Source organism: Sebastes umbrosus, chromosome 18, assembly GCF_015220745.1.
Source record: "Sebastes umbrosus isolate fSebUmb1 chromosome 18, fSebUmb1.pri, whole genome shotgun sequence".
Lineage (NCBI taxonomy): Eukaryota > Metazoa > Chordata > Actinopteri > Perciformes > Sebastidae > Sebastes > Sebastes umbrosus.
The window spans coordinates 520,831-547,768 of NC_051286.1; the positions used below are offsets into that span (position 1 = coordinate 520,831).

At 39.8% G+C, this 26,938-nt stretch overlaps 1 protein-coding gene and 1 pseudogene across 5 annotated transcripts; one reads left to right on the forward strand and one right to left on the reverse strand.

The window, feature by feature from the left end:
* Nucleotides 1-610: 610 nt before the first annotated feature.
* On the reverse strand, nucleotides 611-14,027 carry LOC119476804. 5 transcript variants are annotated; one of them, XM_037750349.1, is made up of 9 exons: nucleotides 13,879-14,027; nucleotides 5,983-6,321; nucleotides 5,194-5,466; nucleotides 5,003-5,065; nucleotides 4,498-4,593; nucleotides 4,391-4,419; nucleotides 4,113-4,160; nucleotides 3,892-3,960; nucleotides 611-821 (listed from the first exon to the last, which is right to left on the reverse strand). In XM_037750349.1, exons 1-9 carry the CDS (start codon nucleotides 13,934-13,936, stop codon nucleotides 681-683), a joined length of 1,116 nt encoding a protein of 371 aa, XP_037606277.1. In that variant the 5' UTR covers nucleotides 13,937-14,027; the 3' UTR covers nucleotides 611-680. The 5 variants fall into 5 exon arrangements, with proteins under 5 accessions (XP_037606277.1, XP_037606280.1, XP_037606276.1 ...); XM_037750352.1 differs by having other exon boundaries at nucleotides 5,983-6,318; nucleotides 13,879-14,019; XM_037750348.1 differs by lacking the exon at nucleotides 13,879-14,027 and adding an exon at nucleotides 6,558-6,679.
* Nucleotides 14,028-15,653: 1,626 nt separating this feature from the next.
* Nucleotides 15,654-22,085, forward strand: LOC119476803 (annotated as a pseudogene).
* Nucleotides 22,086-26,938: the final 4,853 nt, after the last annotated feature.

Below are 26,938 nucleotides of genomic sequence, written 5' to 3' on the forward strand. Positions count from 1 at the left end.
GCGGTTGATCTCTATCAGCTGTTTGATCAATATCAGCGGTTTGATCACTATCAAATGTTTGATCAATATCAGCTGTTTGATCACTATCAGCTGTTCGATCTCTGTATTATTGATCTACCAGAAGCAGCAGGTTAAACCACTGTTCATTTAACTTGAATAGAAGTTGGTTTATTATATGTAGTGTTAAATATTGCACTGCCTTGTATCTTGAGAACTGAATCAGCAGGTCCTGCAGTTGCACTTTTTATTATTTTCTAATAAAAGCTGTATGTATTTGCCATTAATCGTTGTTTACTTGTTTATATCCATAATTAATTTATCCCTGATTCCCTTAAAAGAATAACTTTGAGGAATCCTGACCTGCTCTGTCCAGTATCACATATTTACTTCACAGTCACACTGATTGACTTTTTGGGGAAAAAAATGACTGAATCGATTTCAAATCATTGAATCGTATCGTATCTCTCTACATGAGCCAAACATCGTCCTTGAATCGTATCGAAACCATGGAAATCGTATCGTATTGTAGTAAAATCGTATCGTTACACCCCTAGTCTATACACATCAATAACACATCATGAGTGAATCCTACTGAAAGGCACTCACAGAATAAGAACTGACTTGGTTTTCCTTATTAGTTATCGATGTAAAGTAGCTGTAATAATATGAGCTGCAGCTACTTATTTGTCCGGTTTGTTGACGGTAGCGAAGAGGTCGCTGAGGTCAGCGGAGGCTCCAGCAGCAGGAGGAGAAGAAGAGGAAGCTTTCACAGTGCTGTAGGTCACTGCCTCACCTTCATCATCATCACCTTTACCCCAAACCTGGCAAACAAGATGGAAACAGCGTCACACATGAATTACTCAACAGGACATGACACGGCATACTTATAATCCAAAAAGTGCAAAGCAGCTTCGTGACATTGAACAACACAATACAATGAATTATGAAATGAAATATAACAAAAACATACCTAAAGACAACATAATGAATGAAATCTTAAGGACTTCGGTGATTCCCTGATTTTTCCATTAGTGCCACCATGATGAATGTGTTTTGATACCTTATGATTCTATAATTTGCTCTTTGTTGTTTTCAATTGTTATGTTTTGTTTTATGTCTGCAGCCGTGTAACTGTGCTGCTGCCTATCTTGGCCAGGACACTCTTGGAAATTAGATTTTTAATCTTAATACGTTTTTTTTGGTTAAATAAAGGTTAAATAAAATAAAATAAATGATGTTGACATTCATGGTTTTACAGCCCGGTCTCATTATAGGCGTCAAATACCCGCGTTCTGCCACAACCCTCGGCGTATGATACCAACGCACAAGGCACCCTTTAGCATCTGTATGAGATGCAGCAGGTGGTCAAGTAACTCCAATGTAAACCCATTCGCGGCAATATTTGACGCTCAGAGCGACTGCTCCGTTCGTCCATGATGACGTGGTACAACGAGCGATAAGGCCGAGAGGGAAGGAGGTCGAGGACGATGGAGGGGTCAAACAAACACAGGACTTTCACCCAGCAGACCGCTGTTTGTGTCCCGTGTGAAACCACAACTCAACATTTACTTATTTTAAGTTGAGTAAGTAGGCTACGTTACGTAACGTTCTTAACCCTTAACAAAAAGAAGTTTATTCAAGTATGCTATTAGTATACTGCTATTAGTATACTTCTAAAACTTCTTTTTAAACTATAGAGTATACTTTCAGTTTACCTTTTATACTTGTTTATACTAATCAGAGATATACTTAACAAAAGTATTTTTAAGTATCTTTGGCTTATACTGACAAGTATACAGAAAAGTATACTTAGTTTATACTTGTACTTAATCTTTTGATAGAGGTATACTTAAGAAAAGTATAATTAAGTATTCTTGTCTTATAGGCCTACAGAAAGGTCAACTTGGCTTCTAGTTGTAGTTCCTTTGGATACAAATACAGTTTGTAAACGGATGCTGTGTAATAAATTTATTTTTATGTTTTGGATTCTCTGTTCACCGTGGAGGCACGCGAGAAAAAAGATTTGTATTATTATTTTTTTATCATCACAAAACATCAAGTCAAATAGCAAAAAGGAGTAATTCTCTTTATGTAATACATAACTCATTGGCTAAGTAAGTACTGTAAGTTAAAGTATATAAAAATGTACTTTCATAAACTAAAATGTGGGCTACAAGTATATACAAGTATACTTGCAGTATAAAATCTATTGTTTACTGAGAGTACTTTAAAGTGTACTTTCATGAACTAAAAAGTGGGGATATATCTAGTAAACTAACAGTATACCTGTTCACTTGTACTATAGTTCATAGTATAGTTGCAGTACTAGTTGAGTACTCAAAGTATACTATTCTTACACATAAAAGATAACTTAAAAGTATACTTTTATGAACTAAAAAGCGGTCCAATTTAGTCACAACAAGTATTGAAGTAGTCCACTTACAAGTATACTACTAGTACATTGATATTAGTATATTTACTACTTAAAGTTGAATATACTTTACTTAAGTACTTCATAAAATAAACTTGAAGTATATTACTTTTTCATAAGGGAATTTACGTCACATAACGTAAGTTATGTAATTTACTGAATTTATCTAATTTACTGAAGTTATGTAATTTATTGAAGTTATGTCATTTAAACCCAAACAACAAACTTTTCCTTAACGTAACCAAGTAGTTTTTCTGTCTAACCTTAGTGACACCAAGTGTTTCTGACCAAGCAATCATATGTGACGAGTTGGAAATGAGAGCAGATCGGGTTTTAACGACAAACAAGTATTGAATGGATTGCTATAAACTTTGGTCCCGACAATGTCCCCCTCAGGATGAATTACAGTAACAACGGTCCGTCCACAGCGCCATCTTCTGGTCAAAATGTTAATTCCAATAACTGTAAAACATTCCCATCAGCCTCAGCTGTACTTTGTGTTTAATGCTAATTAACAAATGTTGGCATGCTAAGATGCTGATTCAAAGCCGTGTTCAGACCTGGTTTTAACATGCGATCTGAGTGATCCGGACAGAAGTGGACAGCTTTAAGAACGTCTGTTCACACCTGGCACTAGAATGCATCTCCAGTGACTACTCCTGATCAGATCTCACTTCCCCGCCTTATATGTTAATAAACACGTAGTAAACAGATGACTAATGCAGCAGACGTTGTGACGTAATACTACAGGAATGTCAGCTGTAATATCCTACATATTTGTGAATTTGGGTACATTTTATTAACATCAAAATAAAAGGTTATTGTACCGGCGGTCCACGAGGCCCTCCACGCCGCCGCCACCGCTGCCTTTGCTAATACACTTCCCGTGTCTGGTCCGATAGTCTGTAGATATGTAGTCCATAGATAAGATATATTTGAACTAGAATGGCACTCGGAGAGCGCAGACCTCCGCCAAGCTGCCCGAGTACGATTGCCCCCCCTCTCTGTTCAGCTTGCGCCATCATCCACGTGTATTTGTGATTATGTTGAGATCAGCCGTACGTAGTGGAGCATCGTAAAACACTTCATTCAAACTGGACAGTAAGAAAATAAAACTCATCTAAACCGGCGTTGTTACTCTTTCCAACAATCACCAAGTATGCTCTGGTTGAACTCAACTCTAATTTCAGAGTTTAATGTGAAAAAACGCAGAATCTACAGTTGTGATCACTTGTGATCGGATCACTGAGGACGCATGTTGATACCAGGTCTGAACAAGGCCTTAGATAGTGATCATGGCAAAGGTTACACCTGTTTAGCATGTTGCATGTTAGAATCATGGATGTGGTTAGCATGCTGCATGATGCAATTAGCTCAGAACACCACTGTGAGCGGCCTCACATGGCTGAAGACTCTCTTCATTCACTCCCACTACCAGTATCACCAATCAGACAGCCTACCTTGGCTTTACTGTTGGTCTTCTTGGTGTAGCTGACGGAGGCGTAGGAAACACCGTCTTCAGGATCAGCCTACGTAGAGACAACGACATCATGGCTGCTCAGAAACATGTGCACATTCTAGTTTACATGTATAATTTGACTTCTCTTTTTCTCTCTGTTGCAAGAGGGAAGTTAGACTGTAACTATAAAAACCTGTGGGTGTAACCTTTGTGTGATCTCACCGTGTCGTCGTTGGTCTCTGGAGTCACCGCAGGGTTTGAGGTCAGCCGCTGCACAAACACAGTCTAGTTACTAGTTTTCCATTTACATCAATGGAAACTTATGATAGAATATACTGTGAGTCACGCTGTAAATTAGCACATCTACTTCTTTCCCCCCCTGAAATATCTCACTGCAGTGAGTAGCTAACTGTTTATTTTAGAACCACAGTCACTTGTAAATGTGTAGAAATACCAAAACCACTTTTTTTTAAAGTGTATAAATTAAGGTTAAAACTCACCATGTTTTTATCCATCTGAGTTTGGTTCCCTGTAAAGACAAATGAGAGTTGACTTTCCACTGTGAAAATCAAGTTTAATCAAAACTTGTTATAAAAGTTGTTCTCACCTTTAGTTCTCTTCCGTCTGATGACAACCACAACGATTATTACTGCTAAGAGTACTGCTAAACCCACAGCCACAAGGATGTACAACCACAACCGACCTGGAAGAAGAACATTTTGGCTGCAGTTTCTTGTTCTCATCGTGTTGCTAAAATATGACAAATTATATGTGCATTTTTTTGCAAAAGATTTGCAAAATATCATGTTTACATTTACTGAATTTTTGCATGTCTTTCAAATAGAATGCTTAACTATATAAGTGATCAAAATGCATGCAATAAGATGTTGAAGTTTTTCATGACGAGTACTTATGTTTTAACTTAGTTTGCTACATGGTCTTGATTGTGGTTTGAAAATATTCATCAACTTCTTATGAAACCCTTTGAAAAATGCTTGTTTTCTTCTATAGTTTTTTTCTATACCATATCACGAGACATTAAAAATAGTCTGACGTTCATACTTTAGACTTAATAAGGAGACAGAGAGATATGTAAGATGTTAAGTCAATACCTTGTTGTGGAGTGTCATTCTTTGCAGACGATGTATCGTTTTTTCCCGCTGATGTGCATCCTCCTTATTTTGTTGAATATGACATGAAATAACAAAACACAAGAAATGATAATACCTCATGTTTACCATCAGAAGAGACTAAATCAGAAACATTAATATAATCCTAAAACATGAAATAAAACCAAACGTACCTGTTTTCTCACATGAGAACTGGAGGCTGGCGTTAAACAGCAGTGTTTCTCCACTCCTCTCATCTGTCACACTACACTTCAGTAACTCATAATAGTTTGACTTCTGATTAAGATGAAGAGTTGGAAATATCACCCTGGCTGAACAGCCAAGCGGTGTTGTTTCCACGTCAGTCTTATTACCCTCATACAGCCACTTCACTGTGTGTTCACACCGTCTATATGTCGACACATAGCAGAACAAGGTGACCACATCATTCACCTTATCTCCAGTCACTGGTGAAGATGGAGAGAAAGACAACAAGAGTAAAATTAACTTCATCACTGTAATTGTTGTGCCCTGAATAGGGAAATATTTGTATTGAGACTCTTGACACGATGCCTACTCTCTGGCAGTCTCATGAGAATGAGGCACTGTAGTCGCGAGCTTCCCCTTCAGGCCTCGGCAGGTACTACTAATCAATCTCCGAACAGACTTAACAGGTACATCACAGATGGACAGGAAGATAGGACATATTCTGACATTTAGAGAGGTTTTAACCAAAATAATGTTTTTAAAGTGTTTTTAATCTTTTTAAAAAGACTTTCGAACACTCAAACCTTTTAAATGTTTTTATGACCCATTTCACAATTAATTAATCTTTTATGTCACTATAACTGTTTTTATTACTCAAAGTTATTTATAGCTTTCCTCATATAATATTATACCTATCACATAATCAGAATTAATGTAATGTTTCAGTATATTGTTCTAATAAGACAGTTTGAAGACATGATGATGTAAATACTCACTGGTAACAACAGACAGAAGAACCACAGCATCTGGATCTTGTTGTTGTCCTGATCTGTTGAACTGTCTGCAGGTGTAACGACCAGAATCCTCAACCGTGATATTTCTTATGACCAGAGAACAGTTCTCTGTCACACTCAGTCTGTCAGATTTATCTTTGTCCAACAGATTGTTACTAATCTTCCCATGTTCAATCAGCTCTACTGTTGTTTCCCCAGAACGACTGGCGATCCAAGTAGTACCGTTACATTTGTCCTGATCTTTTATCACATTGTTACAAGGCAAAGTGACTTCATCTCCAGCTCCGGCGGTGACGGAGGGAACGGTTTGTCCAGTGACTGCTGATGAAGATGAGAGAAACATATAAAACATGAACTGTGATAAGAACTTGGCTTTTATGTTTATAGTTATATGTGAGGATATTAAATACAACAAACGATAACAAAAGTCTCTTCTACAAGAATCCACTCGACACACCATGTTCAGAACAAACAGCATCGCGACTCTCTCACTTAAATCAATGTTAGTTAATTAAATACTAGTTATGTTTCTTTTAGTCATGTATATATATTCTTACCTGTACACTGAAGCAGCAGGATCACAAATGAAGTCATTTTAATCCTAAATTCAGCCATCGTGCCTCTCTGTCTCTGTCTCTTGTTCTCACGCCCTCAACTGTCTAAGTTTCTGTCCTCGTGCTTCTTTAAGAGAGATACAGCGTTTACTTCCCGTTATTAGTAATGTGTCACTTCCTTATTGGGACTTGAATCTTTTCTTCCAATCATGCAGAGAGATCAGCTTTTCATCTCTGGATTTCTTGTCGGTATCTAAACAGAACTGATGTGGTTCAGTGTGGAGATAAAAGACGAGTTCAACGAGAGACGCTTCAGGTCAAAATGTAGACAAAAGGAATCTTATTATTATCAACTGAAAACTGAGTCTGGTTTATTAGAGTTGATGGTGAACGCCTCTACTCACCCACACATCAAAACCACAGCACACACTTCCTTTCTATTCTGGTGTTTTAGAGTCTAATACATCCTGTCCACATTCACATCCTGTATTCCTATATTGCCTTTGAAGTGGTTTTGTTATTTTCTGTGCACAAGGATGCATTTTAAGAACTAATTCTCAATGCAATTAGAAGTTCAGGAGGCCGGGTGAAGTAAGTTAATGAAAAATGCACTTCTTATTTTACTGTATGAAACATCAGAAACACTGATATGAGCTGATAAGAAGGTTTAACAGTAAAGACATCAGATGAAGTCAGTAGATTTAACAGTTTTCATTCATTCAGTACTTGATTTTTCATCACAGTTGTGGCAACGAGGTTTATGACGTCCTGAAAAGACAACAGGAGTTCTGAGGAAGTCGAGTTGCAAATGCAGTTGTGCAAATAACCCTAAAATACAGCTGAAAAATGGTGGTGATGTTTGACGCCACACATAAACACAGAGTGAGTCAATCACGTGGTGCAATATGGTCGTACTGGAGAAAAACGATGATATCTTAGTAGTTTGAGAATTAGTTGGTTCCTCTTTGCGGATTAGTGTTATTTTCTGAGAGGTGAAGGGGAAGTGTTTTGGTGAGAATGTGTTTAACAACAGCAGCAGAGCTCTGGAGGTTTTACCCTCCGATGATGACCACATAAGCACAAGAGATCAGCATGTTTGTTCACCCAATATATGATCATATTATTTAAAGTTACTGTGAGGAAACTTTTTCACTGAAACAGTCTCAATGTAATACTGATGCGTTCTATATGACCTAAGTAAATGCCAGAAGTTCTAGGAGCATGTTACGGTCTACGAGTGACCGCTCGGTATTGGTATTGGTATTGTTGTATATTGCTGCGCTCTCTCTCTTTTGCTCTTTTCTTTTGGTTCGCTCTGCTGTCCCCTCCACTCCGAGATGACATCACCTCTGGGGGATCCCCTTCAGGGTGACTAGTATATTGTGGACAAGTCTAACTGGAGTCAGTGGAGTTTAGATGGTTGTATGTTAACTAGTCTGAAGTACTCGTTAGTGGTTGATTTTTCCTTTTGAGTAGAGCATTAGTTAGTAGTCTGTTTGTTAGGGATTATTCGGGGTTAGGGGGTGTGCTTTTGTTTCCTCCTTTTTGCGAACCCTTAAACCCTCGTTTTCTGTTATAATCCAAACATTGTACCCTTTATTTTGCTTTCATTTCAGTCAGGGCAATAAAACAAGACACCTCTGGGTTGTAACAGAGCACCAGAACCAGGACTAAATGGGGCAGACTGTCAGACCCTGCTGCAGTAAAATGAGAGGTTTTCTAAAGGGACTCTGGTGCTCGGGTACGCTACCGCTGTTGTCCACAAAGAACGCCAAAATCAACACTAAGTTAAAGTTCCTCGTAGTAGCTTTAATGTGATTTACAGGTGTAATGGTGTGGCTCTAAATCTAAATCTAAATCTTCTCCGTTGGCTTTGTGAGCAGTTCAGAGTGGTAGTGAAGCAACAGAAGCACATTCTGTCAAACTCCGGGTGTTTTCTATCACAGTACTCCTACCCGAACATAAGGACATGGGTACATTTACAGAACTGCTTTAACCGTCACTATATTTTAAATGTGTAACCCTGCTGATACTGCTGATGGACTTTAGGTCACAGTTCATGACCTGATCAATGTTTCTGACATGTTTCCTCTGAAGAGAAAGGGATTTAACGTGAGCACTGGCTGTTGACCTGTCTTTGACTTTAAATCAATTATTTCACTTTTATTTTTGTTTAATGGGATGAAATGTGGCATCTGAATATTTATGATTTTACAAAATTGATCTGGTGTGATCATGTAGAGTTTGAAACAAAGAGGCCCAAGAATTGACCCTTGTTGAACGCCACATAATTTGTCGTTTTTTTTTTTTGTTACCAACAGACACAAATATTACATTTAACAAATTGTAAATGTGCCAGAAATTTTATCCAGAAACAATCTGGTCTTCAGCAGGACAACTAAAACAAACTATGGCAGGTTGCATCTTTGCTGGACAGCAACAACAGTGAGAAGAAGTGAGGACAGCGTTACGTTCTGTATCCTGAATAATTCAGTTATGTAGAACTTAAGAAATAATATCTATAGCAAAGAAAATGAACCTTCCCCTTTAAAATGCATAGTACAGTTATACAAAACACAATGCACAAGTGGTTATGAAGCACTTTTTATTTGCAGATTATATCATTTACAAGTTATAATAATATATAAATATAAATAATATTTAGCCTGAAAGCTCATTCAAACCAACAGGACAAAGTTTACAAATCATATTGGAATAACAATGAACACGTTTACAGCGATGATATAATGAAAATGTATTTCTTGTGTACACAAAGAGACTAAAAAACTTGGACAACTCTTAACCTTAAAAAGCAATGAGTACAAACGTAACATCAAGTCCAAATTGTTAAAGGTGCTAAATTCAATATTCACAGCATTAATATATCATCATCAACTATTGTCTATATAAAGATATAGAGGAGTAATGTCTACCTGAGTCTATGATATCAGCATTAATATATCATCATCAACTATTGTCTATATAAAGATATAGAGGACCAAAGGTGTCGTCTCTGGAAGCGTAGCCAAAGAACGGAGATCGCTAAGAAGTGAAAGTCAATAGTTGGTTCCATGTCAACATCAGCTTCCAGCTGCAGAGCAACACTTCCGCCATTTTGGACTGAAAGCGACTACCGGACGCCAGTAAAACGTCCGCCTCCAAAGAGCCGTACAAAAGTAAAACTACATTATTTCTATTCTATTGTCATATTTAATGTTTCTATTATAATAGCCTGTGTTGAACAATACAAATATTATAAATATCTATACTATTATAAATATTTACTAATTTATTTATTTAACTTTTTGCCCGGCTGCTTCCCAGAGGAGCATAAAGTGAACAATGGACATAAATGAAAGTAAGAAACATCCAGCACACAGATAGACCACAGACCATGGATGTAGAAGAGGGTCCAATAGACCACAGACCATGGATGTAGAAGAGGGTCCAATAGACCACAGACCATGGATGTAGAAGAGGGTCCAAAAGACCACAGACCATGGATGTAGAAGAGGGTCCAACAGACCACAGACCATGGATGTAGAAGAGGGTCCAGTAGACCACAGACCATGGATGTAGAAGAGGGTCCAACAGACCATGGATGTAGAAGAGGGTCCAATAGACCACAGACCATGGATGTAGAAGAGGGTCCAATAGACCACGGACCATGGATGTAGAAGAGGGTCCAACAGACCACAGACCATGGATGTAGAAGAGGGTCCAGTAGACCACAGACCATGGATGTAGAAGAGGGTCCAATAGACCACGGACCATGGATGTAGAAGAGGGTCCAATAGACCACGGACCATGGATGTAGAAGAGGGTCCAGTAGACCACAGACCATGGATGTAGAAGAGGGTCCAATAGACCACAGACCATGGATGTAGAAGAGGGTCCAATAGACCACGGACCATGGATGTAGAAGAGGGTCCAATAGACCACAGACCATGGATGTAGAAGAGGGTCCAATAGACCACGGACCATGGATGTAGAAGAGGGTCCAATAGACCACGGACCATGGATGCAGAAGAGGGTCCAATAGACCACAGACCATGGATGCAGAAGAGGGTCCAATAGACCACGGACCATGGATGTAGAAGAGGGTCCAATAGACCACAGACCATGGATGTAGAAGAGGGTCCAATAGACCACGGACCATGGATGTAGAAGAGGGTCCAATAGACCACGCAACAGACCACCGACATGGATGTCAGAAGAGGAGTCCAGTAGACCACAGACCATGGATGTAGAAGAGGGTCCAACAGACCATTGATGTAGAAGAGGGTTCCAATAGACCACAGACCATGGATGTAGAAGAGGGTCCAATAGACCACAGGACCATGGATGTAGAAGAGGGTCCAACAGACCACAGACCATGGATGTAGAAGAGGGTCCAGTTAGACCAACAGACCATGGATGTAGAAGAAGGAGTCCACTAGACCACAGACCACCCCATGGCTGTAGAAGAGGGTCCAGGTAGGACCACAGATCCATGGATGTAGAAGAGGTTCCCAACAGGACCATGGATTGTTTAAATGTAAGAGGGTCCAATAGACCACAAGACCATGGATGTAGAAGAGGTTGTGTCCTGGTCTTTTGCCCTGCGTGTTAGTAAATATCCTACAACTCCATTAAACTCTGTTGATGTTATGCTATTAGTGCTACTAGCTACTGGCCGATAGCCGGTTGTTTGGGAACAGAGACGTTAATACATCCACCACGGTACAGGCTGACAGCATACAGCCCATGGGTGTATTAGAAGATAATAAAAGTGATGAATTACAGCCAATATATCCATTATTACAGCCGCATACATCCAGCAGGAAGCTGTCGTACAGCCTGCAGGAAGCTGTCGTACAGCCAGCAGGAAGCTGTCATACAGCTAGCAGGAAGCTGTCATATGAGCGTGCACGGCGTTGTGGTCCCGTGGGTCTGATGAGCGTTCATTATGGCGAGGAAAATAACTTTGGATTCAGCTGTTAGTTTATTTTACTACTTTTATGACATCATGATTTAAATGAGGATATTTAAGTGTTCCTGCTGGGACGTTGATTTATATCCTCTGATCTACAGACGTCTCTTTATACATCCATGGACACACTCACTGGTGGTTTCAGTCCAAAATGGCGGCAGCACCATCTAGTGGCTGTAGTCAAAAAAGCAGCAGAGTTTCACCTCTTTTCTTCTAAGCTCTTTGGCGTGGCATCCCCCCCCCCCCCTCCAGTTCCCCCCTCCCCCCAGGTTAACACTGTTAGCCGTGAGCCGCTGCCTCGCCATGTTGAGAGCCGTTGAGAGGCAATAGAAATAATCCCAATCCCGTATTTAGTACCTTTAAACTGGAAGACAATTTAGACTTCAGTTTTTACAACACGTAAGAAAATATTCAAAACTATGTTACATTTTGTTTGATGAGTTTATGCTGATGTTGAAGTTATTGATCAGTGGAGTCTGATAGTAGCAGAAGGTTCTTCAACGTTTTCATACGTCACTGTACCTTCATCTTCATCTTCATCATGGTGCACCTGTGAAAAACAACACAACACCCTCTGTGTTAAAACGGAACAAATAAATCACCTTTGTTGCTGCAGCCTCTTAGATTGAAAACAATACAGTCAGTACTTATTGTAAACAGTTAAATATCACAAACACAAGATGTTGATTAAAACTCACAGCATTGTCGTCATCCGTCTGTGTTTGGTTCCCTGAAAAGACAAATTAAGAGTTAGTTCCCACAGTGTAAATCCAGGTTTATCAAATCATCTTGTGTATAAAAGTTACATATATGAATGTTCTCACCTTTAGATCTCATCCATACGTTGACCACCACAACGGTTATTATGAGCGTTGCTAAACTCGCAGACACAATAATGAACCTCAACCAGCCTGGAAATCAGAATAACAACATGAGAAACATTTTAACTGCAGCTTTCTGTTCTGTTCAAGCTGAAAGAAAATCAACGTGCTTTTCCCAACGTGAATATCTCCATCCACAAGAGACGGTCTGACGTTCATACTTTAGACTTCAGAAGGAGAGAAAGAGAGAGAGAGACAGAGAGAGAGACAGAGAGAGAGACAGAAAGAGAGACAGAGAGAGAGAGGAGGAAGAGGAGAGAGAGAGAGAGAGAGAGAGAGAGGAGAGAGAGATAGAGAGAGAGATGTAAGACGTTAAGTCAATACCTTGTTTTGTATCGTTTTTTCCCTCTGATGTGCATCCTCCTATTTTGTTGAATATGACATGAAATAACAAAACACAAGAAATGGTGATAAAACACCTCATGTTTACCATCAGAAGAGACTAAATCAGAAACATTTAAAATAATACTAAAACATGAAATAAAACCAAACGTACCTGTTTTCTCACATGAGAACTGGGGGGCTGGCTGCTTAAACAGCAGTGTTTCCTTTCTCCTCTCATCCTGTCACACTACACTTCAGTAACTCAAAATAGTTGACTTCTGATTAAGATTGAAGAGTTGGAAATGTCACCCTGGCTGAAACAGCCAAGCGGTGTTGTTTCCACGTCAGTCCTTATTACCCTCATACAGCCAATTCACTGTGTTATCTACACCGTCTATATGTCGACACAGAGCAGAACAAGGTGACCACATCATTCACCTTACCTCCAGTCACTGGTGAAGATGGAGAGAAAGACAACAAGAGTAAAATTAACTTCATCACTGTAATCATTAATTAATGTAATGTTTCAGTATATTGTTCTAATGAGACAGTTTGAAGACATGATGATGTAATACTCACTGATAAACAACAGACAGAAGAACCACAGCATCTGGATCTTGTTGTCCTGATCTGAACTGTCTGCAGGTGTAACGACCAGCATCCTCAACCGAGAATCTTTCCTTATAACCAGAGAACAGTTCTCTGTCACACTCAGTCTGTCAGATTTATCTTTGTCCAACAGATTGTTACTAATCTTCCCAAGATCAATCAGCTCTACTGCTGTTTCCCCAGAACGACTGGCGATCCAAGTAGTACCGTCACATTTGTCCTGATCTTTTATCACATTGGTACAAGGCAAAGTGACTTCATCTCCAGCTCCGGCGGTGACGGAGGGAACGGTTGTCCAGTGACTGCTGATGAAGATGAGAGAAACATATAAACATGAACTGTGATAAGAACTTGCTTTATGTTTATAGTTATATGTGAGGATATTTAATACACCAACATTAGCAAAGTCTCTTCTACAAGAATTCCACTCGACACACCATGTTCAGAACAAACAGCATCGTGACTCTCTCACTTAAATCCATGTTAGTTAATTAATACTAGTTATGTTTCTTTTAGTCATGTATATAAATATTCTTACCTGTACACTGAAGCAGCAGGATCACAAATGAAGTCATTTTAATCCTAAATTCAGCCATCGTGCCTCTCGTCTCCGTCTCCGTCTCCGTCTCCGTCTCCGTCTCTGCTCTTGTTCTCACACCCTCAACTGTCTAAGTTTCTGTCCTCATGCTTCTTTTAAGAGAGATACAGCGTTTACTTCCCGTTATTAGTAATGTGTCTCTTCCTTATTGTGTGACTAGAATCTTTTCTTCCAATCACGTAGACGGATCAGCTTTTCATCACTTTGCACCTTGAGAATTAGTTGGTTCCTCTTTGCAGCTTGGTGTTAATTTCTGAGAAGTGAAGGGGAAGAGTTTGGTGAGAATGTGGATAACAACAACAGCAGAGCTCTGGAGATTTTACCCTCCGATGAGACCACATGACCACAACAATTCAGCATGTTTGTTCTATGATCATATTTATTTAAAGTTACTGAAATGGACCTGTGATTGGTCAAAGTCTCCCGTCACGGCTAGATGTTCTAAAGCCTGAAAACAGAGCCAATGAGGAGGAGCAGAAGTCTAGTTTTCTCTCAGAACACTTGAATTACAATTATGCTGCAGGTTATTATGGATTTTTGCCAATGATGCAAAACATTCTGCCTGCTGCAGCTTTAATATAAATATATAGTAGATCTCCCTACATGCATTCTTGTTACGGCCACTAGGGGGTTCACTGAGCTCCTGAACAACACAAACTGCACCTGTAGACAGAATACTAGCTATATACTGTATACTGACGTATTACACCACCATCCTTCGCACTCAGAAATATTAACACGATAATCGACATTATTATTATGTTCCATCAGTGCAACCACCTCACATCAGGAGTAGAGATCATGATTCACTGATCCTACGGGTCTAAGCCTCATACTTGATTTTTTAGTATTCAAATTGAGATTACACAATATGTGCAATAAACATTTTAGTTGAACTGCTCTAATTGACAGCTGTCTCAGGGCGTTTTCACACCTGCCTTGTTTAGTTGGGTTGAATGAACCCTTGAGCGTTGACCCTCTGGGTGCGGTTCATTTGGGCAGGTAGTGAACACAACAATCGCACTCGGGTGCAGCACCCAAAACAAGCGAACCGAGACCCTCCTTCAAGGGGTGGTCTCGGTTCGGTCTTGATCGCTTCCAAACGAACTGCGGTATGGTTCGGTACGCTTCGTTTGTGTTGAGAACATGATCCGACCTCGATACGGGCCCAACCTGGAGAAAGCATTGCGCCCTTTTGGATTAAACCAGCCTCCGGTAGCGAGCTGCGCTGTGCACGTCAACACCAGACACAAGACAACATTACTACAGAAGAGCCGAGGTCTGAGTCCTTTTGTAGTGTTCACATATGCGCAAAAAAATGTCTGATTCATCGCTATGAGTTCCGTCTGGAGGGCTGAAAGGGAACAGATGCCGTGAAAACACCCTAAACTCAAATTGGTCCTCATAAAGATAGCTGTACAAGTACACAAACACACACACGCACGCAACGCACGCAAGCACGCACGCACGCACGCACGCACGCTACGCACACACACACACACACACACACACACACACACACACACACACACACACACACAATACATAAACGTTATGTAACAACTAACATGACATAAAACAATCTGCTGTAATGTGTAACTACGATTAGTTAAAGATCGCTGTCCTCAAAGGACCAACAACAAGAAGAAGAAGAGGAAGAGGAAGTGGGCTGGTTCTGACAGCGTGTCCCTCCATGGGCTCTGACTACTCTCCACCTGAAGACACACAAGACTCTTCACCCAAAAACCACTAAGGATCTGCAAGGAACTTTATTCTGTCAGTGGAGTAGCAACTTCAGGACACTTCTTTTTAATATCATGGGGATATTAGATCTGTTTGTCCAGTCCTCCAGCTCTGTCTCCTGGTGGGGGCTCTGGTGGTCCTGCTGCTCGTCTACCTCGTCTCCTTCAGCTCCCAGGAGGACAGGAAGGAAACCTCCAGGACCAAAACCACTTCCATTACTAGGAAACCTGCTTCAGCTTGACCTCAAGAGACCCTACAAGTCACTTCTGAAGGTGAGAAATGACAGGGACGATTTGGCCCAAACAGCACACACTAACAGATTCATTCATGAACGACAGGAGTCCCGACTCTCGTAACATCTCTGGCGATCAAAGGTGACTTTAGTGTCAACAAACATGGCCGACGACGGGCAGGAAGAACGAGTGATGTTAGTTTTTACTTTGTACTGAACATCGAGGAAGGATGGATGTCGTCATGGAGACACGTTGAATAAACACGAATCAACCAGTTGTTCCTCCATTTCTGAGTTCGAAAAGTCGTAATATTACGAGAATAGTAATAACTTTACGAGAAAAGAAAAATAACACGTAAAATTACTACTTTATATTATGACTTTATTCTCATAATATTATAACTTTATTCTCATAATATTATAACTTTATTCTCATAATATTATAACTTTATTCTCAAAATTTCAGATTTATTTTTTTCCTCAATGTGGCCCTTATACTCCGTCGTACCGTCGTATTCTGAATTCCTCTCAGCTGTCCTCCTCAGTGGACATCCTAGGTGCTAGTTGTCCTGCAGGGTGTAATATTCACACCACACTATGGTGCCCGCCACGCCTCCAAACGGAAGCCTTACATCCTGGACATATTGCCGTTTTACTTGTTGGATTTTCTACTGTGAAATATTACCAAATGGCTCTCCACTAGCATCGCACTGTTGTTGTTTGCTATCGTCACGTGACAAACTACCTGCAATCAGTTCTTCTTCGCTGCTCTAAAAACAGTAGCAGCCAGTAGCAGCCATGATACCTCCAGGCGACAGCACAGTGAAGGCATCCTCGGAGCGCCGGAGATTCATCATTTCTGGTTGATTTTTTTTCTGGTTAATAGGTTTATGGTATCGGATCAGATGCATAAACTGGCTAATCGTGATACCCGATAATGAATTTTGGGAATTTTTTTATCTGAACAACTTTAGGCTAAGATTGTTTTAATGCTTGCTCCTACACTGACGTCATGACCTGTGATTGATGGATAAATGAGCAATGGGCGGTTGAAGCAATACCGATGAAGAACATGATTATTCCTTTGTGAAATATGCTTAATTAAACCGTTTTCCTACCCGTATATGACAGCGCTAACATTTTCCTTCAGGGTAATTTATTGTGTTTGCTCTCCAGTCACAATAATCCTTCAATCACATTGTCTTTCTTCTCATTGTGTTTGTTTTATTACAACCATCATGACATTATGTCCTGTTCTTAGCTTTCCTAAGAAATATGGATCGGTGTTCACGGTGTATTTGGGACCCAAAAAAGTGGTGTTCCTGGCTGGATACAAGACGGTGAAGGAGGCACTCGTCACCTGCGCTGATGAGTTTGGGGAAAAAAAATTCACCACGAATACTCATCGAAAATTATCAAGGCCATGGTAAGAGGAGAAAGGGTCTTTACTAATCATTTTCCTGTTCTGTTTGACTTTTATGTTAACGTGATGACGCGTTAAAACAATATTGCGTTAACGCCACTATTTCTTTAACGCATTAACGCAACTTTTGCGGCTCAGTTTTCTAAAGCAAGAGTGGAGATACTGGTATCATATGAAACTATAAAATCTGATGAATCCATCGGTACCAACCATGTCAGACTAGCTTGTCGCAAGGAGGTTAAAAAACACTCCAAACTTACGCTAAATTTTGGAAGGGGAAAAACTGTCATGTCCATGTTCAAAGGGTCCCTTGACCTCTGACCTCAGATGTGTGAATGTAAATGGGTTCTATTGATACCCACGAGTCTCCCCTTACAGACATGCCCACTTTAGATCATCACATGCAGTTTGGGGCAAGTCATAGTCAAGTCAGCACACTGACATGGTTGATACCAATGGATTCCTTAGGATTTCATATACCAGTATCTTCACTCTAGCTTTAATAACACTGAACCCGCTACAACCCTAAAATTGAATTGATTTAGTGTGTTAAAGAAATTACTGATGTTTAAACAAATTGCATTTTTACTTTGACAGCCTTAATACATACATTTGCCTAAAGCAGCATATTGACCCAGTCCCATGTTGACAAGTAGTATACATCCTCAATAAATCTCCCTTAAGGTACATTTTGAACAGATACAAAAATGTGACTAAATTTGCGATTAACTATGGGACAATCATGTGATTAAGCGCGTTTTAAATATTTGAATCGATTAACAGCCCTAATAAAAAGTGTTTAATCTCAGGGGTTTTAACATCCAACGGTGACTCGTGGAAAGAGATGAGCGCTCTTGCTTGACGAACCTCAGAGACTTGGGATGGGCAAGAGGGCGTCTGAAGACAAAATCATTGAGGAATGTGACACCTCATAGAGGTGCTTAAGAAATATAAAGGTAAATATATATATACTATATATATTTCTTTTTCTTTTTTTCTTTTTTTTAATGAAATGTGATTATCTACCTTTTTTGGATGTTGCAGAAAAAATCTGTGATTCTGATGTTTTTTCCTGTTTCCCTTGTTGCAGGAGAAGCTTTTGATACGACCCAACCAGTAAACTACGCAGTCTCCAATATTATCTGCTCCATTGTTTATGGCAGCAGATTTGAATATGATGATCAGAGTTTACATCCCTGGTAGACGAACAAACAGAGGCATTCGACTTGTGGGCCTCCCCGTCAGTACAGGTGTCATTCATATGTTTATTAGGATTAAACTTTAAGCATTATGATTTTAATATACACTATGCACAACTTGGGCCAACTGAATTGAAGAAATAATGTACATTTTCACTCGCTTGTTAAAACTTTCATACTCATTTTTAACAGGTGTATAACATGTTCCCATGGATCGGTAAAATGGTTTGCAAACTTGAGGGAAATCCAGAGGATGGTTGCTGCCAACAGGTAAACAGAACTACAGCTGTTCAGTCGTTTGAAGGAGACCCTCAACCACAGATGTGCAGAGGCCTCGTGGACGTCTTCTGGTCCGAAAGCAAAATCTTGAGGTTGGGAAAAGTAATCATACTATTAAATTGATCTCATCACCTATTTAATTTCAGATTTAAAACATTATATTTAATTGATTTGTTTAAAGTCAGTGTAAAAGCAAGAAGAACCCAGCATCAATCACCGTCCGAACAGGCGGTAGTAGGGAAATGTGGCGTAGGGAAGACCGCTCAGCCCTGTGGACGGTGTGAGGCCGGTAACGGCCCCCCGCGTCGGGCAGTCTGCCTGGGGGATTCAACTCGGCCGGGTTAGGGGACGGCAGCTTGATGTGGGAGGATCCCCTCGCGGGACCTTTCCTGGCGCCGGCTAGCCCCCATTACAATCATGAAAATACAATACAAAAAAAGACAACAGATAAAAGGAGATTAGAGAAGAATGTCTAACGTGAGGCTCGAACCTACGACCCTGGGAGTAATAGTTTCTTGCTCCACCGACTGAGCTTGCCGAGATAATACTTAATAATGTCACGGGTTTCTATTTTGCCTTTCCAAAACCAGGTTTGTGAAGACGGGTGGGGTTTGCTAAGATGACTCCAGTGTGGTCATCGAGTCATGATTTCAGCCCCGGCCTAAAAAATCCTGAACCACAAAACTGGCGAAAAAACAGTTTAGACGGTCCTAATGCCACCATCCAGAAGTACAAATGGTTCACAGTCTTTGCAAACACGTTTTCAGTAATAACTTTCCAACATTTATAATGTGTTTTGAAACTAATCTCTGAATTCCTTACAAGACCTTTAATGTTTGAGTCCCACTTGGACCACGTAGGTGCACCTCACATAAAATTATCTTTTTAGTCAAAAGGCACATTAGAAAAACTTGTCTTAACACTACCAACTCCAGCTGGTGTCTCTGGTGAGGGGATAACATTGATGTTTTGGATCATATTGATCTTAATAATAACTGTGCTGATACATCTATAACCTGCAGGAATACTGGGAATACAACAGTCACTTCCACAATGAAAATCTTATGGTGACAGTGCAGCACCTGTTTGCTGCTGGCACTGATACGACAGCAACTAACACTCCGATGGGCACTTCTGCTTATGGCCAAGTATCCAAAAATACAGGGGTAAGGAGTTATAGATGTGCACGGCTTACAGACTTAAACATACGGTTCCAAGATATGTGCTTTATCAATACAAAACTCTCATCATAAAAACAAGTCAAGAGTCTTTCCCAGACCAGGTCCAGGAGGAGCTGAGGAGGGTGATAGGAGGTCGTCAGGTGCAGGTCGAGGACAGGAAGAACCTGCCCTTCACCGACGCCGTCATCCATGAGACGCAGAGACTGGCCAGCATCGTCCCCATGTTGACACACAAAACCAGCCAAGACGTCACCTTCCAGGGTCACTTCATTAAAAAGGTCAAACTGAATAAAACGCCTAATATGGAGGACCCAAGATGACTTGGAAGAATAAACTAATGGTTAAAAGATGAGCAGAGAATAAAAAATGAGAATATACATAATGTACGAAAAACAAATCATTTGCAATATTTTCTATTCTTAATCTATTTCTGTTCCATAATATTTTTCAAATTCGTTAATCTATTTTTGTTTTTGTCTTTAATTTTCATTTTATTTTACGATTAATTTAATATTTTGCATTATGTGTTTATTGACATTGTTAAGGAAAAGGGACGCTAATTGTATTTAAATTTAAAAATAAATTAGAAGTCAACCAAAATAAAACTAGAATATTTTAAAAAATTCAAGTTTAACGTAATGAACAAACAAAAAGAAGGGTCGAAAAGAAATCTCATATCTGTTGGTTTTTTAAAAAGAAGAGATTTTGTCTCCCCCTTTTTAGATTATTATTCCATCTCATAATGGATATTCTCTGAATACAAAGAATGGAGAAAATAATCTTTGGAAGAAGTTCCTTTGTTTTGTTTTTCTTAAAATATTGTGTAATTGTGAATTTACTGCCCAGTACAATATAAATACATCTTAATATAGCTTAAAATACGGCCAGAAAACATCAGTATGATGTTTGAGATTTTTAGACTACTGAAACAACCCCAATGATGAATGTTACTTGGTCACTTCTGCTCCCCAGAGGCAAATATCAAAATGCATATTTTCACACTTCCATTTTGTCAACGTAACCTCGGATTATTTGTACATTTTTGGCACGCTTGATTTAAGCTTTAAGCGAATAATGAACCGTGAAGAGTCTGAGGCGAAGCTGTCCAGCCCACTTTGGTGCTTGTTTTCTTCTATTACACATTTTCATGTATTTGTCTTTATTTCTTTATTAATTTATGTTATTAATTCTTTATTTTTTTCCCTTTTTTTTAATAAGTTCTATTTGGTCCTTCATAAAATATGATAAAATATAATGTAGAAATTAATTTCTGGGCTCCTTAAAAACCACTAAATCTTTTCAATGTCTGCATCGTCCACAGGGGACCGCAGTGACTCCTCTCTTGACATCCGTCCTGTATGATGAGACTGAGTGGGAGAATCCACACAGATTTCATCCTGCTCACTTCCTGGACAAAGATGGAAAATTTGTCAAGCGAGAAGCCTTCATGCCTTTTTCTGCAGGTTTGTGAGCTGAGGCATCGCTTCTTCATGTTCATTTATTTGCAGATGAGGTGAACATCTTCCTTTTGTTCTCTTATTAGTTTACTGGCAGATGACCTAAAGCTTTTCCTTCGCTCTCTCTCTCTCTCTATCAGGTCGCAGAGCTTGTGTCGGAGAGAGTCTGGCCAGGATGGAGCTCTTCATCTTCTTCACCAGCCTCCTGCAGCACTTTCGCTTCACTCCTCCTCCTGGAGTTTCAGAGGATGAACTGGATCTGACTCCACGTGTGGGCCACATCCTGAACCCTTCATCCCGTAAACTGTGTGCTGTCTCCTGTATTTGAGGAGTTCAGAACAACTACAAATACTTTGGATTTTGTTCAAACTAGTTCTGATCGAGCATACCTCAGTCCTCTGTTTAATACCACTGATGTAATCAAGAAAACGTGAGTTAAACCATTGTCTTAATTTCAAGTTTAACGCTTCTTTGTAAAGCACAATGTTGTACAAAAGCAGTTCGGGTCCTTGCAGTGGACTGCAGACTTTCTTCTGAAGCTCGGAAAAAAAATATATTTTGTAACTTGTGGTGCAGACTGCAAATGTGATGTTTTATATTGTTTGTATAATCTTCAATTTGGCCACAATAAACTTCCACAATAAAGTTAAAAATGCTGCACCAATCCTTGTGTCAGACTCTCACTCCATCTGATCCTCCTAAACAAAACCCAGAGATAACTTAAGTCCATCATTTGTATGCAGCAAAGTTGTTTTCATCACAAAGAGGTGAAGCCATCGTGCTATATCCGCAGATTTGGAGGTGTAGACCATCACCCCAACTACTTCGCACTAAACTCCAAACTGAACCAGCGTGCACTGAAAGTCACAGTTTGATGAAACCAGCAGAAATACAATGATAAAAAGCACAGATGCAACGCTGCACTTAAGAGATTCTTTCCATGAAAATGCACTTGCATGGTTTCTCCTACTACTATTAAATGACCCTCAACAATTCTTGTAATTTCCCACCACTGCAGCGGACAGTATGCCAGTTACCATAATGACCATTTTAAAAGGAAAAACAAGCGGGTATGTAATACATTCATTGTAAAACTCATGTCCCATATCAAAAAAGATCTCAGTCTAGTTTTCACACCTTCTCCCCCCATTGCTTTTTCTTCTCTGGACTTTGCCTATATGGGGCTATTTGTATGATCAGAATGTTTGTCAGAATCATGATGATGAATATAAAGTCTGACATTTGAAGCATTAAAAAGATGTTAAGGAAGACATTAAATTCTGAGATCAACAAACTGCACACTCTTTGCTGCACCTACAGATTCTCCATTAAAATCACAAACAGAATCGGCGACGGAGAACAATCTCGATTCCAAACCCACCGACATGTGATGGCATCTGAGAAGCTTTGCTGTGAATAACACGGATACAAACTTTAGTCCTGTCTTACCTTAAACATTTATTATGTTGATCTTTGCCACCGACGTACATCTTTCAATTTTTATTCAATCTGTTGCAGAGAGTGTCATTTTGCATGCTTTAGTTTGCGTTGCAGTTGAATTGTATTGCATTACAGTCAGGATTTATTTTCCTCCATAAATAGATTACTGTATATACAGCGGGTAAAGTAAGTATTGAACACGTCACCATTTTTCTCAGTAAATATATTTCCAAAGGCGCTATTGACATGGAATTTTCACCAGATGTTGGTAACAACCCAAGTAATCTATACATACAAAGAAACCAAAACAAATACGTTCAGAAACTAAGTCATGTGTAATAATGTGAAATGACACAGGGAAAAAGTATTGAACACATGAAGAAAGGGAGGTGCAAAAAGGCATGGAAAGCCAAGACAACAGCTGAAATCTATCAGTAATTAGAAAGCAATCCGGCCCCTTGTCAGTGCAAATTAATATCAGCTGGTTCAGTCCCAACTGATGGCCTATAAAAAGGTGCCTCATTACCAAGGTGTCACACAAGAATCACTCAGGATGGGTGAAAGCAAAGAGCTCTCTCAAGACCTTCGCAACCTTATTGTTGCAAAACATACTGATGACATTGGTTACAGACACATTTCTAAACTTCTGAATGTTCCAGTAAGCACTGTTGGGGCCATAATCCGGATGTGGAAAGAACATCATTTCACCATAAACTGGCCACAACCAGGTGCTCCTCGCAAGATTTCTGACAGAGGAGTGAAAATAATTATCAGAAGAGTTGTCCAAGAGCCAAGGACCACTTGTGGAGAGCTTCAGAAAGACCTGGAATTAGCAGGTACAATTGATTCAAAGAAATCAATAAGTAATGCACTCAACCGCCATGGCCTGTATGCACGCTCACCACGCAAGACTCCATTGCTGAAGAAAAAGCATGTTGAAGCTCGTTTAAAGTTTGCTGCACAACATTTGGACAAGCCTGTGAAATACTGGGAGAATATAGTCTGGTCAGATGAGAGCAAAGTTTAACTCTTTGGATGCCATAATACACACCATGTTTGGAGGACAAATGGCACTGCACATCACCCTATAAACACCATACCAACAGTGAAGTCTGGAGGTGGGAACATCATGGTGTGGGGCTGCTTTTCAGCATACGGTACTGGCAAACTTCACATAATAGAAGGAAGAATTAATGGAAAGATGTACCGAGACATTCTTGATAAAAATCTGCTGCCATCTACCAGGATGATGAAGAGATACGAGGGTGGACATTTCAGCAAGACAATGATCCCAAACGCACAGCCAAGGAAACTCTCAATTGGTTTCAGAGAAAGAAAATAAAGCTGCTAGAATGGCCCAGCCAATCACCTGACTTGAATCCAATTGAAAATCTATGGAAAGAACTGAAGATCAGAGTTCATAGAAGAGGCCCACGGAACCTTCAAGATTTGAAGACTGTTTGTGTGAAAGAATGGACCAAAATCACACCTGAGCAATGCATACAACTAGTTTCTCCATACAGGAGGCGTCTTGAAGCTGTCATTACCAACAAAGGCTTTTGTACAAAGTATTAAATAAATATCAGTAAGCGTGTTCAATACTTTTTCCCTGTGTCATTTCACATTATTACACATAACTTAATTTCTGAACTTATTTGTTTTGGTTTCTTTGTATGTATGGATTACTTGGGTTGTTACCAACATCTGGTGAAAATTCCATGTCAATAGAACCGTTGGAAATATATTTACTGAGAAAAATGGTGACGTGTTCAATACTTATTTTACCCGCTGTATATCAATGCATTATGCTTAATGCTTTAATTTCTTGCAAAATAAATTGTTGTGTAGAGTATAATGGCAGACGTAATTTCGAGGCCAACACGAGTACACATCCATGAGATTGGTGGAAGTTTGGGAAAGAGCAGCACCCAGAGGAGAGTACAGGCACAGACAGAACAAAGTGACTCCACAAATAAGGCCCTTGCATCAAGGGTGAGTAATGTGGTGGCAGTTTCTGTTAAAACAAGACACAAACCAAGGTAACAACTTGTCTTTCAGTGAATTTAATAAAAAAGCATACATTAATAACTAAAGCATCTGCAGATGGACTCACGAGCACAGCCACCTGTTGTGGACTGTGGCAAGTGAGCCCCGAATACAAAGAGTAGTCAGTATTTATACATTTAAAGCATAACACGAAGATAAGTGCAAAGAAGAAAAGAAGAGAAGGATAGAAAGTGTATCAATGCGTCAGCACACAGCAGACAACAGAGCATCACAAGACATAACAAGTATTTCAGCAATCTGTTGTTTGCAGTTACAGAGAACTAAAATGTCAGGTCACTGTCCTATGGTGACGAAGTTGAACATGTGAGGCCCTGAGATTGTCTAAAGGTACAGTGTTAAACTGCAGATATGAAAATTGCTACTACAGTAATTAACCACACCACTGTTTTCTTATCAGCGTAGCTTAGGTCATTCAGGTGTAACCTTTGCACCACATGTTTGCAGTGTTAACAGATCTGCTTTCCATCGGCTGTAAACCACAAAAAGCACAATATCAGATTCTGAAAGTCATTTTCATGTCTTTATTATCTGCCTGTTAGACCTGCTGTAATGCAATTGTTTGATCCAGGGTGCTGCTGATCATGTTATTGCTCATAATAGCAAATTTAACCATACTAAGTCAGCGGTTCACAAAGTTGTGCTGACTGAGTGCCAGCATATGATTGAGGGCCGCATAAAAAAAGTGTCCACATGAAACGAAATATCTTTTCCATCTCACTTCCACATTAAACTGCAGAGTTGTTTACTTAAATAGCTAACTTTATCTAAAAGCAATAGCAATGATTGCAGAATGTAATTCCTACGACTCTCGTGAGGTGACATTAGTTGGCACAGTAGCTTTCTACAAGTTGTCATTCCTAACCTGACAGACGCTTTGTGGAAGGAGCGCAGTATGACGCAGAGTCAGTACCTCCAAGTCTGAGGCCATAGTTCTCTGCAGGAAAACGGTGGATTGTACCTTCCGGGTTTGGAGTGAGGCACTGCCCAAAGCGAGGGAGTTCAAGTATCTTTCTCGATTTACCAATCCATCTACGTTCCGACCCTCACCTATGGTCATGAGCTTTGGGTAGTGTCCGAAAGAATGAGATCGTGGATACAAGCGACCGCAATGAGTTTCCTTCGTAGGGTGGCTTGGCTCAGCCTTAGAGAGAGGGTGAGGAGCTCAGACATCCGGAGGGAGCTCGGAGTAGAGCCGCTGCTCCTTCACCTCTAAAGGGACCAGCTGAGGTGGTTCAACATCGGATCAGGATCCTCCTGGACGCCTCCCTTTGGAGGTTTTCAGGGCACGGTAAAGTAAACAAAACTACAACATCTTTAGGTTTAGACAAAAGAACTACAACTTCTTTATGTATAGATAACATAACTACAACTTCTTTATGTATAGATAACAACACTACAACGTATTTCGGTATAGGCAACAAAACTACAACTTCTTTAGGTTTAGACAAAAAATCAGTTAAGGTTAGGTAAAAACATCATGTTTTGGGTTAAAACTACAAACAACAACAGCTACACAGCTAACCCAGTGCATTATCCGACACATATTAAGATAATCCACATTAACTGTGAATTGGTTTAAAACAAACAGAAATTCAGAGATTCTCAAACTACCACATTGCATAACTCTTTGTTCACTGTCAGGGTTTTTTCCAGTCCATGAAGTGCTTACTTCTTGTAGCGCACAGAAGTTGTAAAAAAGTGGTCGTGGTTAATACAAAAGAAAGGATTTTAACCTTAAGGGAAAGAATCTGGTTTTGGTTACATATTGATTTATATATAACCTGTCTCGTGTCAGCTTGACTTTATCAATAATTAACCAAGACGATGATGTTTCCCTAACTTTAAAGTGCTTTGAGTTGCTTCAACATTACCAAACATTAATGTTATCATATTAGTTGTGACTTCCCTCTTCACCAAAACGCTCACAAAGCTAAAGGCTCCAAGGAAATTTATTTCGTCATTGGAGTAGCAACTTCAGG

Bases quoted from the DNA above. Each gene is read 5' to 3' on its own strand.
- LOC119476804 (XM_037750349.1), bottom strand. From the start codon at position 13,936: ATGGCTGAATTTAGGATTAAAATGACTTCATTTGTGATCCTGCTGCTT. The intron at 5,066-5,193 runs GTACGTTTGGTT...CAACAAAATAAG, and splicing joins GTTCTCATGTGAGAAAACAG to GAGGATGCACATCAGCGGGA. The intron at 822-3,891 runs GTAGGCTGTCTG...CTTGTTTGCCAG, and splicing joins AGACCAACAGTAAAGCCAAG to GTTTGGGGTAAAGGTGATGA.